Raw genomic sequence first — 12,308 nt, forward strand, 5'->3', positions numbered from 1 at the left:
CCCTTCGTCTGTAGGTCATCCAGCCTGCTGTGTGAATTCCTTTCCTCCATTCATCTGCTTTATGCTGGTTGAAACAGAGGTCTTGTTTTCACATAGGGCCTATATGTATTTAGAATGAACAGTGGGTGTTAACGCGGCTTGTATGGTTTGTTGTCCTCTCCACAATCTTTCCATTCTTGCTTCAGACACGGATATACAGAAGCAGAATGCAATGTTAAACCAAGAATTGCAGTTATTCTAATTTCAACATTGTGTAACATGGTAAATGCCTAAATGTAGTTCACGATGCACAATATTCTGCGGAGAAGCTGCTTCCTATTTCAAACGTGCATTTCCATGTGTATGTACATTTCTCTGACCGCATTCCTTATATGTTGCTCAACAGTTGTTATCGTGACAGTAGAAAACAGGCTGAGAGCGACGCCTGAGCTTCCCAGTCTAACTGGTTGCACAGACTGAACAATGGGAGGTAAAACAAGCCCGGAGTTTCCCTCAGGCCTCCAGAACATCACGTTCAACTCGGTGTTTGTTTTTAAAGGGATAGGTCATAGCCTCGTGAAGTCTCACAGCCTTAATCGAGAACTTGGAGTGCTTCCATTTTATCTGCAAAGGAACTGATTGAATGATCTGATACAGGGTTATTAGATGCACTGTATCAGATAGTACACTTAGTAAAAACAAAATCAGTAGTGGCATCATTCACTATGTTTAGGAAGAGCTGGCAGGATGTTAAAGTACAGTTACAGTTAGTAAATGAGTGCAAGAAAGTGATTCTGTTTGTTTTGTTGCACAGAATGGATAAGTATATGTATGCACTGGAATTTTGATTTCTTAGAACAGACACAAGCATAAAGCACATATTATTTACTATAGCAATACATATGGAGCTCCTCTGATATAAATAAAAGCCTAATGATATATCTTTAAGAAGAAACATAAACTTGACGGTGTGGTCAAGATCTCCGGGTGTTAGGGAAACTCCACTGCATCCCTGTTGGTTTGTTATATAATGTTCACAGTATGATAAACAAAAAGAAATCACATTGCAGTCACAATTGAAGTTTTGGAGGAAACTCCTGTGCATGCTGCAACCCCTCTCTTGCAGGTCTTCCCACCTACTCAGCTGGGGCTCTGGTAAACAACATTTCCTTTCTGTTCTATCGATTTAGCAGGGACATGCTAACAGAGTGCACTTTTAGGACTTTCTCCTTGCTCATGTCAAAACAGAAACTATTTAATGGGACCACACGCATGCAACCGGTTATTACCGAGGGGGAAAAAGTAAATAGAGGCTCTTGTGCGTCAAGTTATTCTTATTTCCTGGACTTGTGTTTCCCCCTCTTGCAGAATTAGCATTTCTCTGAAGCAGTGATATGGCTTTAAGGCTGATTTCTTCCTTGTACTTTTGGCCAGCTTGATTTAGAAGTGCATACTTTTGATAAAACACAGCATAGTTTGCATAATAACTGAGATTGATTGATTAGATGGTTTTCAAAGTAACTGTGAATTTCAAGTGAGAGAAAATGCATATTTGTTGAGTAAATGTGGCATAAAATACTTCCAAATGCTTCTGTAAAGACTGAAATAATGCAGAAATGTATATTTTAAAGTCCAGCAAATGTAGCCTGCAGAATCGGAGCTTTGAAACTTTGCTCTGTTGGTGACAAACTGAGGGGTGTATTTATATGTGTCTCAATAAAATCCCCTCTTGGAGCCAGCAATCTGTGTGCTGATTCTAAGTGACAGTTTTCTGGAAATCCCCCACCTAGTTGTTAGCTCCGCCCCGCTGCGCTACAGAGGGCATTTACAGACTGCTGCACGACTCCGCCAGAAGACAACCATACGCATCTCGTCTCGAACAACAAACCACCATGGCCCTCCACCGGACCAGTTTATTAAACCAAATGGATTATAGTCGGGAGTCTAAAGAAGGGAAGCCGTCTCAGTCGACCGAGGAGCGGCTCGACAGCGGTCTGGATTCGTTGAAAGAGGAGGAGTACCAGGCTGTGGCGGCCGAGATCCGTCGGCTCCAGGTGGACTGTGAGCCTCCGCAGCACAAACAACCTCCCGCTGTAACCGGAGAGCTGCACGAATGGAAAACACAGATCACAGAGGACGGAGACACGTAAGTTAAACCAGGAATAACGTTACAGACACGCGGATAGCCAGGCTTGCAGTAGTGGCTGAGTAACTTGGGCCCAGCTTGGGTCTTGGATGTAATTTGATCCCTTTCCTGTGGGGAATGTCTTCCTCTCCAGCTTGTCGTTAACGTTACAATTCACAGGCCCAGACCTAACCCAGCCCGGGCCGGAGCTTAACTTGTAAGCAGCAGGGCTTATAAAAGTACGCTGCTGCACTCTTAACAATACACAGAATGGGTGTCGGGTTTAATAATGGGCCTAGCTGTGGTCAGACACTGCGGGTTTTGGACGTAAACAAAAGGCTATTATCAGGAGGGAATCCACTATGGCCGCGGGTCAGACTGGGAAAGTCCCGGGCGCGCCGCCAAGGAATCCGACCGACGCGCGCTCCCGTGAAGCGAGAAGGGGGGGGGGGGAACTAGAAAAGTACATAAACGCAAGTCTACGGAGGCTGAAGGTGAAACTCTGTCCTGAAATGCGCGTGTTTGGTTTGTTGCTGTTATAAAACCATGGGGAATAACACCAAGATTATTATTATTATTATTTTATTTTATTATGACACAATTCATCCGCCGAGAAATATAGTTCAAACTCTGTACAGTGGTGTTACTGTTTATGTAGCACGTGCTCATGTGATGTTGGGTTAAAGGTGAACAACGTGACTTAATTAATCAGAAGTGAGGCCCGATGAAGTATGAAACCACGTTGGTGATTTAACCAAATTACACAAATGTTTGAAGCCACAGCAGAGCAGTCAACGTGACTGCCCCCCCCCCCCCCTTTATAAGATCCATTATATATCATTTTTGTGTGTCTTTATTGAAGTCAAACACAGGGTGCTCAGCATTTTCTGGGCTGATTTCTAAATTATCAGTAATCTAATAAAAACTGACTTGTAGCCTGCACAGGATCTAGCACAAAGTAAAGCTGTTGTTTCAAGTAATTATTATGCATTTAAAACCATATCATGGAACCATTAGGTACTAGGGCAATGTGTCACTGTTTAAAGGCAACAGTATGTTATTTTCAATATGTCATGTGCCTGTGTGTCACTGGTTTCCTGGTGGGAAAATACCCCCTTTGTCTTGTAGATTTGGCTGTGTATTTTAACACGTCTTCTACCTCCCCTCTCTGTCTCTATAGGCTGCTCCACCTGGCCATCATCCACGAGGCCAAGGACTATATCAGAACAATGATAGGCCTGTCCAAGAACACAGACTTCCTCAACACACAGAACGACCAGAGACAGGTACATGAAGAGGATTTATTGATATGCACTCAGTCTCATCTTTCCTCCTCTGCTTCTGTTCATCTCCACCTCATTCTGTTTTCTGCTGTGAACCCTACCCTTTCCACCAGGCTGCAGCAATAATTGATGCAATATGTCTGTCATCACATGAGGAATAAAAAAAATAATAAAAACGCCTTTCCGTCCTAGACTCCGCTCCACTTAGCAGTAATAACGAACCAGGCGGACGTGTGTGAGCGTCTCCTGGTGTCCGGCTGCGACCCCACGCTGGTGGACGACAATGGAGACACGCCTCTTCACATCGCCTGTCGCCATGGTAACCTGCTGTGCTTCAGCGTCATCACGCAGAACTGTCAGCCGGAGCATCTACACAGGGTGATGGCTGCCTGCAACTATCATGGTGAGGCTGTAGTACAGGACCTGTGATTCTCTCCTGAGCTGATATCCAGGCTCTGATAAATGCTTTGTTTACATGTGAGGGAACTAAAATGTTTGAATTTAGCTGTGGCAGGCTAAATTTAAACATTGGATATAATACTCTGTAGCAGTTGTCATGATTTCCATCCTGTGGTGGCCCACCCACCCTGCATGGAGACAGACGAGACACTGACCAGTCTGCTGCTGGTTTGAACTGCTATTTAAAAGGAGGAATGGTGGGCTCAAAAAGAGTCATTTCTACTGCCCATTATCCCTGAACACTATGTTTAGGAGGAAGGGAACATTTAAGCAAGCAAGGGGAATGCCATAGCACTTCATCACGTCATGGCGAAACCCCATCTATTACATGGCACATGTTTAGATCTTAAAGCTCCAAATAGAAATGTGGGAGGCTCCAGACATTTTTAAACCTTAAGTATGGCACTGCTGGCTGCTTTGCAGATTTATTTTGAGGAACCAAATTTTGAAAAATAAAACAAAACCCTCAACTAATTTTTGCATATTAAATGGAAAATGACCTTTAGGAATCTACATTAACATGGCAGAATCATATGAATTCACATTAAAGCAAATCATTCGTCCAGTTAAATACTATTGAGCTCTTCTACAATTTAAATTAACTTGAGACCCACCTTTTTGTTCTGGATGTTTTCTAGGAAATTGAAACTGTTGTTAAGCTCTTCCTCTGTTTTGTTTTTTTGCAGGTCAGAACTGCCTCCACTTGGCCTCAGTTCATGCTTTCCTCTCACTGGTGGAGAACATGGTGGATCTGGGAGCTGACATTAACGCAAAGGTAAACAACACACACCGTAATTATATGTGAGAATACACACTTTATAAACCTAGTACAATAACTAACAGTATGTGGACCCATATGCCAAATATATGTACATTTCAAAAATTACATTATGGTGATATTTTTTGGACACCCAGCCCTCTTTTCTTGTCTTTTACACTTGCCCCTTGCTAATAAAATCTTCGTCTTCTCTCCTGCCTTATAGGAGCAGCGCAACGGTCGCAGTGCACTGCACCTTGCTGTGGACCAGCAGAATCTCTCACTGGTCAAGCTGCTGCTGAAGAAAGGAGCAGACCCCAACCTCCTGACCTCTGGAGGCCACACCCCCTACCATCTCACCTACGGTCGTGACGACGACGACATCAGGAAAGAACTGTACTCACTGACCAAACCTGACCTGAGGGAGCTGCCTGACAGCGAATCAGACGACAGCGAGGAAGAGGAGGACGAGGAGTCTGATGAGGAGGTGTGTGTTGAAAATGTAGGGCTTCTGCTGTAACATTAAGACAATCAAAAGTGTCTCTCTGGCTCGTGTGTAACCATTTTTCTGTCCTGTGTGTGTTTGTAGGTGAGTTATGACGACATTCAGTGGAATGGGCATTAGCAGGAAACGAGAGAGAGGAAGTTACAGAGGCAGGAGGCTGCGATGATGACTGTAAAGGACAAAAGAAATGGCTCGGCATGTCTACTGCTTCCCGCAGTAACGTCACATGAACCCCGATGGTGTGGGTGACACGGCGCGGGCGTGGCCTCTGACAAAACAGATGGACAGGCAACTGCAAAGGAGAATCAAACAGAGACTGATGGCCGAATAAACCAATGAGTCCGCTCCAGGCTGCGGGAGAGCAAAACGCACGCCGAGATGTGAATATACATGACACACGATGATGGGATTGCTGTATGATAAGAGGATTGCTTGTATTTTGTGGACGCTGCGAATCATTTGTGACAAAAACATCCATCCACACAGATGTACCTGCAACAGCTCTGTTGTATGATATTGTAAATGCTGTGTATACAAAGATGTATTTTTTATGGCAGCTGTGTATGTGTACAGTTGAGCAGGATGTACATGTTAGACAGCAAACAGTCCAGCACACTCCAGTTAAATTAAAAACACTCATATTTAACAGTCATAACCTGTGTGAATTTATTTGTAGAGTCTGGGGTGGGTGACATGAAGGGGGAACGGACGGCATGTAACTACAGTTGGTTCTGGATGGCACCCAAAGTTTGCACAAGAATGTGTCTATGTGTGTACATTAGACGTATCTCTATAATATCACTAAATATCATACAAACCCAGCATATAATTGACAGTACCTGACAATACTACGTGGCTGCAATTATACAGGGAAATTACTTGAACCACGCACCTTCCTGCTGCCGTCAGTGTGTCTGTACTTGTATAAATGCTTCCATCAAGGCATGACAGCTGAGTTTCAGTTCTGACCGGCTGCCTTTTATTTTCATATAATGCGTGTCATGCAGGAAAGGGCAGATAACTCGACTACTCGTCTCCACTGAACGAGGAACTGACAACTGACTGCGGGGGGGGGGGGGGGGGCGGCGGCGGCGGCGTGCGTAGAAAGATTAGAGGCATAGGGAAATTGCATGTTGGCAATAGGGCTGATAGCTCAGTCATCTACATCAGGAAGTTTTGGGGAGGGTGGGGCTGTGAGAAGGAAGGGACAGGAAATTCCCAGGAACAGAACACTCAGCTGCTTGTGACATTCCTGCTTCTTATTCCTCCAAAGAAGGGAATCTCCGCTGAACAACAGGATGCTTCAGTCAAGTTCTGGGTAACGTGGAGGAAGGGAGTTTAAATCAAATTGAAGTCAGATAAATATGAAACGTTAAGTGTACGTTTATGCAATTCTATAATTGTGCTGCAGATTTGTCCTTCAATTTCATCAGGTCAATGTCAAGCAGCTGGAGTCAACACTTTAAATACTAGTTAAAAATCTAAATAAACAAAATGCTAATTAAGTTTAAATCACTGCAAGACCTGGTAAATTTCTGCTTTAATTCTTGTGTACACTGATAGTGAAAATAATGTTCACACCCACAGCACAGGAACTATTGACATAACAGACACCTCATTAGGCATGCTGGTCTCACGTCTGAATAATAAAAACCATTAAGTTTGCTTTTGACATAAAAGTGACAGCAGCATTTTTGTAACCCTCTCGCAGCATGAACTGAATGCCGTGAGATTAATGTGAAGGCTAGTGCACTACAAGATTAAATATGCAACAAAAAGGAAACAGAAACGAGTGTGTTCCATAAAAACATTGTGTTTAATAGAAGTGCACTAATGTACAGCAGTGGCAGCAGGGGTGGGAGGAGGATCAAAACACGATGAAATAATAATTAGAGACTTCCCATTGACGTTGACCTGAGCAGACTTCAACAGGGGTGTGACGATGATGCTGCAATTAGAGAATTCCACAGCTGCTCCCTGGGTTATCACAAAGTACATCAGAGCATAAACATCATCCTGGAACTGCAGACAGTGGAGGGGAGACTTTAAAGCAGATGAAGAAAGTGGGAGGAATACGTGTCGTGGCAGCCCTGAGTAAAGATTGGAAGCACTGTTGTAATACAGTGACTCAACAAGATACAGGACCACAAAGTCCGTGCGAAGTAAGAGGTATTAGTTCATTGATTTATTTAAAAAGGGACCATGTACAGTTTAAAACATACATTTCACCGTTTGATACACCGCACCAATTTAGAACTTTAAGATAATTCTGCAGACCCTACTTAAAGAGGTATTGTGCTGTAGTTGTAGTGTTACCACACCCCCATCTTCCAATCTGCTCATGTCACACTCGTCAACTGAAGTCATTTGGGCTGAGCTCCATCCAGAGGGCACTGTGGCCAATGGCTGACACCATCAGTGACCAAGGAGCAGACAGATGTGTCATACTGGGGACTGATGTGAATGTCCAGCATCTTTCTAGGCTTTGTGACATTTGGCAGCTGCCTGCAGTGAGGACGTCATATTGTGGCGAAAAGGAAAATGCAGGAGGGGTCAATATGTGGATAATATTGTGTCCATTAAGGTCATGGCTTTGACCAGAGAGGATGGAGGAGGGCTAAGTGCCAGAGCGGATGGGTGAAATATTCTACCCTCCTGGTTAAAAAGGACCATAATTTTCTTTGCTGCTGAACTTTTTGTTTGTCTCAACCTCACGGTGTAGTACCACCTCTCTTCTGAACAAGTTCGATGCCAACTGCTCCTTCATCTTCCTTCTAGACGAGACTCTTTGTGTGGAGGAGGTGGGGTTTTCTGGTGTTACCGTTCATCATCCTTTTCAGAGTAATGATGATGGCAGCAAATTGGTTGCCAACTTTCCTCACTCTCGCTCAGACAAAGCCACCAGGTGAACATCGATCTCAGACTCTGACAGAATCCTGGAACACAAACACAGAAGTTAACAGTCATTATTTGTGTTCGGCCAGATTTTATAGGCCGTACACATGGGATGTGTTGAGAACACATTTAACCATGTAGAGCCCTTACTTTGATCTTATCCCAGGTTTTAGTTTTTAGGGAATTTCCATTACAACACTAGTCTGCTTTTATCTATTTTTAAAAATAATGCATTATTGACTGTGCCAACACATTACCATGTTTTAGTGATTTAGCTTTTTTCAGTTTCAGTGCAATGATGCAAAACTTTAGATCTGTACTTGACTTTTTTTTTTGCCTGTTCACAGCTGGTCACAGCTTGTTTTGTCATACACAAAGCTTTTTTTCCTTTTTGTTTTATTTTTCAAAATGCATCCAGGAAATCCAGGCTAAATCTGTCTGCCCTTTTCATAAATACTCCCACTCACTTTTATTCTGCAAAACCCACCGACAGCAGCAGCTCGGCAGTGAATAGTGTCCTCTCTCTTTGTGTCAGGAAAATACTCACTTGAATCTTGATTCCTGTGTAGTGACAACTCCCACCTCCAGCTCTGAGGGCTTGAAGTCAATGGACAGAACAGTTGACAGACATGAGATAGCCATCTGTTTTGAGAAGAGTGGGAGAGTTGTTCAGAAACAAGACTAAAGGAAGAAGAGGGAAATACATGAAACAGCAAGGAGCACACAGAGCCAAATAATCTGGAAAGAGGGAATATAATGTATGAGAATATAAGGGATGCCTATACAGTATTTATTAATGGAGTCACTAAGTAATAAATGTATTAATAAAAACCTGTGCTTACACCAGTGAGCAACACATCATTGTGCGCTTGTCAGCATGCCAGCAATTGCATGTGCACATAGCTGTAAACATTTGACAGCAAATAAAATGTTCAGGGTTTCCAAGAAAGGCTAAAGACCAAAAGCTGTGCTTAAACATCTAACAGATGTTGTGCCCTCTAGAAAAACAAATATAGCTGCAGCACATATCCGTCTACCAACAAACATTAAATTTTGAATAAGGAAACAATTTTGCAAAATGTAGATTTAACATTTAATTTACATCTGGGTACCATATTCCACATGTTTGTTTTGACTTCTTGTTCTTTTACCAAGGGGATTACATGAATATCTGGAAAACATGAACTGATATTTTGAAACTGAATAATTTAAAAACAACAGATCTGTTTTATCTGTTATATCAGGATTCTAAGTCTCCCTGATTTGTCTAACTAAATCCATGACTTACATATTGTTAGATGGATGCAACAGTTTTGTTTCTACTCTAGCTGTCTGGGAAAACCATAAGTAATGCAGTTACATTGTATGATGCTATTGACACAATTGTGAAACTCCAAAGAACTCCCCGACTTTCCACTGCTAAGAAATTTCAGACCAGTGCCAACAATGCAATGTAATACAACTATGGTGTGTGTGTGTGTGTGTGTGTGTGTGTGTCCCATGCCTCTATAGTCTGCTCATAGGTCAAATCCAGTTTCTTCTTGACTTTCTTCTCTAGGAAGCTGGAGGCCTCAGTCTGTTTGACTCCAGCTGCTGTGGCCTTAAAGCCACAGTAGTAGCCGGCTGGATCACACTTATACAGCTGCGGACCCAACTCTTCATCCAATCCAACCAAAATCATACCTGGAGGAAGGGAAAGGAAGACAGGACAGCAGGAACAAAGAGAAAGAGACAATGTCTTCTATTTCAACATGTGGTTCATGCTAAAGGTTAAACAGCACACTGAAAAATAAATTTGACCTTTGTGAAAAATTGTATATTTAGATTTAATGTGGTCTGTGGGCCTATAAACAATTTTAACAAGAACATGTAAATATGTAAATGGGAGCTGAAGATATTTTGTGCGGATATTCAAAATCAAGCTGTGATAACAACACTCTGTAACAACATTTACAAAACAATGGAACACTAAACCTTTTTATTTTAATTACACTCATCCAAAAAGACGGTTTAGTGTAGAACTAGCTCTGGTCACAGAGAAACATACATTATTTTAGCAGTGGATGACAATGAGTGATGAGTAATGAAAAGGCAAACATTTTTTAACATGCTGTTTTCGTTAAAAAAAACCATATATCATTAACGACGTGTTTTTGGTATCCACAAACACCTATGCACACTACTCACAGCAGCCCAGAGGCCTCATCTCAGCATTCTGCGTGTAGACTTGGGAGATGTCCGCCATGCGTTTGCACAACATGTCCACAGGGATCTCATAGCCATACTTATACATCCAGTTAGCTGCTTCATACCGTGCCCTCTGAACTTGAGACTTGCTATCAGCTGGAGGAAGGAAGAAGCAGGAAAAGCTTTTCACACAAATGAATTTAAGAATGGACAAATACATGAATGAACATAATGCAATCAAGTTTTTTTTTTTTTACAGAGAAAGAATATGATAACTCATTATATAAATGTTTCTATGAGACGACAGGAGGACTAGAGATGGATGATTTATTACCCTCAACATTGGGTTTCAGACAAGGCAGTCACTGACCCAATTATATCACTTACTTACTTACTACTTCTGTTTATCGTTTACAGCAATGAACAGGTAGACTCTGTGCTGCTCTGGCCAGCTTTGGAATAATGAAGGTCAGAGTTTTAGTTTTCTATTGTGCTAGCTACAATGCATTTGCAACTCTTAACAAGTCATGTCTTACCACTTTTTAAAATTAGGTAGGTGTTTTTTTCTGATTATTATTATTATTATTATGTAATGTGAATGTTCTGCTGCACCTGACTAAAACTGCACACTCTTAATTTTTCTCCAGCTCTCAAATGACAGCTAACATAATGTTTGCTTTTTTTTAGCTTTGAATAAGAACATTAGTAACATGACAATAAGGCAACAAACCGTCTTTTGACAGAAACATTTAGCACTGGCTCAACATTTGGGGTGACACTGCTTACCAGTCATGCCGGTCATAACACAGCCAATGTTCTCCGTAATTCTGAACATATGTGTGACTGTCAAGGCATCCAACAGCTTGTCCTGAGAAAAACACAAGACAAAAAGAGAAATGTACACCACATACTTCACCAGTAATGCAACCACCACAAGGACAGCCGTGGAAATCTGACCACGTGTTCTGTGAAGACAGCGAAACACAAACTTATGTATCTGTGTGTACTGACTGGGACTTTCTTTTGTGTGACTACGACAACACAGTCCTTCCCTCTGACAGCTACGGAGGTCAGTCCGCCCTGGTTGATGGCTTTGAAGGCGTACTCTGAAGACAGAAAGAAGGAAAAATAAACCCATGAGCTGAGAAGTGTGAACTTCAAACTTTTAACTATTGTGGGAAAACTAGTTGTTCTTTTAAATCAGGAACCAAGCTAGCAATTTGTTTTGAATGCAACTCTATACACATTACTTTTATCTAGGTATTACCATGGGTATTACACAAAGTATGTAATCTCTATAACAGGTATTCTTTTGACAAGGTTTGTTGCAGATCTGAGGCTAATATTTAATACAGCTCAGTTATGATGACTCATTTACAAGAACGACTAATAGAAATTGTTTGAATATAGGTGTAAACAGTGTGCTACCTAAGTGGTTGTTAGAAAATCTGTTTAAGAAATTCACTTAAATTCTAATAAAAATATTTACACACACGTTTATGGTAGCACTACACAGGTTAAATAAGCTAATGTTAGCTAAGGTAACTAGCACAACTGCAACATAACCTCGTTAGTTCATTATTACGAAATTATTTAACTGAGAATAATGTTATATATTAATTGTTTATTTAGAGTATACCACGATGTAATGAAATATAATGCTCTCTAAAGAACACTTAACTATGAATGGGCGAGCTAGCATGTGCTAGCTAATGTTAGCCTGTTAGCCAGTAGTGATGACAGAGCAGGTTGAGCTTTGTGCATTTCTTGCTAACGTTAAATTACTTACCAACTTGGTAGAGTCTTCCCTCCGGAGAGAAGATGGTGATGTGGCGGTCAAACCCTGCAGTTGACCCCCGAGACATGACGGTTGTAAAATATATAAGCTAAACTGATGGGGACTGAAATTGAAACTATACTGAGAGGCAACAGAGGCAAAACATGACAAACGTCACCTACTGCGGAAGTTATCTGTCCGATTGAAGGCTTTAATTTCCGGGTCAGCTTTGTAGTTTATAGATGTCGCTGTCGATGACTGCAACCCTGTTGCTCCTTTCCAATGAGAGTACCAGGGATGTTTAGCATTACTAAAAACCAAATCAAATGTAATTTTCCTAT

General features: G+C 41.8%; 2 protein-coding genes across 2 annotated transcripts; one reads left to right on the plus strand and one right to left on the minus strand.

Annotated features, from left to right (window-relative positions):
• The first annotated feature begins 1,804 nt into the window (after positions 1–1,804).
• On the plus strand, positions 1,805–5,763 carry nfkbiab (nuclear factor of kappa light polypeptide gene enhancer in B-cells inhibitor, alpha b). Its single transcript, XM_038729519.1, has 6 exons — positions 1,805–2,125; positions 3,285–3,390; positions 3,580–3,790; positions 4,533–4,621; positions 4,830–5,090; positions 5,193–5,763. Exons 1-6 carry the CDS (start codon positions 1,872–1,874, stop codon positions 5,226–5,228), a joined length of 957 nt encoding a protein of 318 aa, XP_038585447.1. The 5' UTR covers positions 1,805–1,871; the 3' UTR covers positions 5,229–5,763.
• Positions 5,764–6,901: 1,138 nt separating this feature from the next.
• Positions 6,902–12,152, minus strand: psma6a (proteasome 20S subunit alpha 6a). Its single transcript, XM_038729520.1, has 7 exons — positions 11,980–12,152; positions 11,202–11,296; positions 10,977–11,058; positions 10,191–10,346; positions 9,508–9,686; positions 8,551–8,645; positions 6,902–8,044 (listed from the first exon to the last, which is right to left on the minus strand). The coding sequence occupies exons 1-7, from the start codon at positions 12,053–12,055 to the stop codon at positions 7,987–7,989; spliced, it is 741 nt and encodes a 246-aa protein (XP_038585448.1). The 5' UTR covers positions 12,056–12,152; the 3' UTR covers positions 6,902–7,986.
• Positions 12,153–12,308: the final 156 nt, after the last annotated feature.

Source organism: Micropterus salmoides, unplaced genomic scaffold (genome assembly GCF_014851395.1).
Source record: "Micropterus salmoides isolate LMB-PRFRI ecotype aquatic unplaced genomic scaffold, ASM1485139v1 Ms_hic_scaffold_19, whole genome shotgun sequence".
Taxonomy (NCBI): Eukaryota; Metazoa; Chordata; class Actinopteri; order Centrarchiformes; family Centrarchidae; genus Micropterus; species Micropterus salmoides.